General features: G+C 34.8%; 1 protein-coding gene across 1 annotated transcript in view; it reads left to right on the top strand.

Moving 5' to 3' along the window:
* The first annotated feature begins 868 nt into the window (after positions 1–868).
* tcea1 (transcription elongation factor A (SII), 1) overlaps positions 869–2327 on the top strand; it is an 8107-nt gene continuing 6648 nt past the window's right edge. The window contains exon 1 of the mRNA XM_024274026.2: positions 869–1120. Coding sequence (XP_024129794.1) covers positions 1046–1120 — 75 coding nt within the window. The 5' untranslated portion in view covers positions 869–1045. The remainder of the gene's footprint in view (positions 1121–2327) is intronic.

Raw genomic sequence — 2327 nt, 5'->3', positions numbered from 1 at the left:
TAAATATGTTGCACCAAGAGTGAGTTGGCCCATCATTCTAAGCCGTGTAACAATAGGTTAATTGGTGACTCTAAATTGCAGCTAGGTGTGAAAGTGAGAGTAATTAAGTGTGTGATTGAGGCCCTGAGACAGACTGGCGACCTGTCCAGGTGATTCCCGCCGTCGCCCATCAGTAGCCGGGTTAGGCTCCAGCACCCCTGCGACCCCGAAAGGGACAAAGCGGACAATGAGATGGATATTCCACTTATTGCACCAAAGATTACACTTCTTGCACAAAAAGTCCACTTATTGCAAAGAATAATTCACTTCTTGCACAAAAATTTCACTTATTGTACAAAATATTCAACTCATTGCACAGAATATTCCACTTATTGGATCAAATATCCCACTTATTGCACATAATATCAAAGTTATTGCACAATATATTTAACTTATTACACAAAAAGTCCATCAATTGGACAAAAAGTCCACTTATTGGATAAAAAAAATCCACTTATAGCACAAAAAATTCCACTTATTGTACAAAGCAGCTTACTTATAGCACAGCTAGTCCGTTCAGCATCCATTTCTTGTGTGTTTCATGTTTTGTTGCGTGTGGTGATGGTTGTGGGATAGAAACTGTTTTTTAATCTGTTTGTTTGTGTTTTATATTCTAGGCAAACGTATAAAATATTGCTTTTTTAATCATCACATCACAATAACTGTTAAACTTAACAAATCTTTTTAATCCTTTTTTTGTAAAATTAGCAAATATTTAAGTATTTTAAATTAATATTTGCAACTTTATTAGTTATACTGTGCTCTTGTTGTGTATTTGCACTGTGATTTAATAACCACTGATCACATTTCAGGTCGATCGCTGGCTCCGTCTCGATTACTCTGCCCTTTGTGCGCATGCGGGCATCGACTCGTCAGGTCTGCTACACATCAGCGGGTCCCGGTCCGCCAAGTTGACGCCGCCGCACAGTCGTTCGTGGCGTGGTCTTTGTCACCAATTTATTTTTATTTGCACCTTATTCTTTTGGATTTTACTGGATCAGGCATCATGAGCAAAAAGGAAGAGGAGGAGATCATCCGAATCGCCAAAAAGATGGATAAAATGGCGCAGAAGAAGAACGGGGTGAGCCGAGGAAAGAGCGGAGCTTACCTGGGTGCTGTTAGCCGAGCGTGCTAACAAGTGGCTAACAGGTTTCGTTTTAGTTAGAAAATAAGGTCAACTCAACTCTGTAGTGACTTAGTTTAATACTCTGGTGTTCATTTTACGCCGTTAAATTGTCTGAGTTTTTAAACGTACCCGCTTAAAGAAACTGTTAGCCTCTGTAGTGTTTATTATGCTAAAAGTTAGCCACACAGAAGTAGCATTTGAACGTGCTAGCTTCCTCAGGAAAACATTGCTCCATGTGGTTTTTCCGTGGCTAGTTCAATGTTAAAAACACGTTTCAGTTCAATAGTTCAGATATTGTATCAAAGCTGACAGTATTTCGGATCATCTTTTGATTTTCCTGAACGCTTTTAGCCCAAATTCCCTCCAAACTGCAGCAACAGTTCCGGTGTCAAAACACAACATTCATCAAGTACAGAACTTCAGCAAACTTTAGCTAAAACAATCACACTTTAACGATGAAGACAATGTCAGATTCTTTTATTTTACTGCTAAACATTTAAGACTAATTCATAATCTCATAGACTGGTTCATTAATTTATTATACATTTAAGCTAAATAAATTAAATACCTCATGTTTGTCCTGAAAGCTTTATTTTTACGAGATGCTTTGTGGTTACATTTTTCAATGTTTTCTGCTTTAGTCATCTTCATCGTTAACATTTTAGCTAGTCAACTATCTAAAATACTTTTGCATCAACACATTTAAACATTTGGATTATATTTACCATTTTTAACCTACAGCTTAGTCCACTCACTTGTGATCTGCTTCTTTATATCTTTTATTTAACCCTGTCATTCAATTAGTGGTTCAGGTTTTTTTCTATATTTTAAGGTAAAACAGTCATGATTTTTTATTTTCATTTACTTAATATAGTCAAAGACCTTCTCCATCTATTTGCATCCATTCATTTTTTTTTTTACTTTAGATCGTTTTTTCCCCTAAAATTCTTTATAAATATGTTTAAATGTTAGTTTAATTGCTATAATTTATTGTTGTATTGTTAAATAACTTATTCACATTTCTTAATAGATGCTTTTCATAATTTAGATAATCTATTGCTCTTAGTAATCTTTTAATTGATTTGAAAATGTTATTTATTACAGCAAATGTAGTTTGTATTGAATTGTATTTATTATTTAAACTTCAGTTTTATTATGTATA

The sequence above is a fragment of the Oryzias melastigma genome, linkage group LG17 (genome assembly GCF_002922805.2).
Source record: "Oryzias melastigma strain HK-1 linkage group LG17, ASM292280v2, whole genome shotgun sequence".
Classification (NCBI taxonomy): Eukaryota; Metazoa; Chordata; class Actinopteri; order Beloniformes; family Adrianichthyidae; genus Oryzias; species Oryzias melastigma.
Note: the sequence above shows the minus strand (reverse complement) of the source record. Positions and strands in the feature narration are given on the sequence as shown.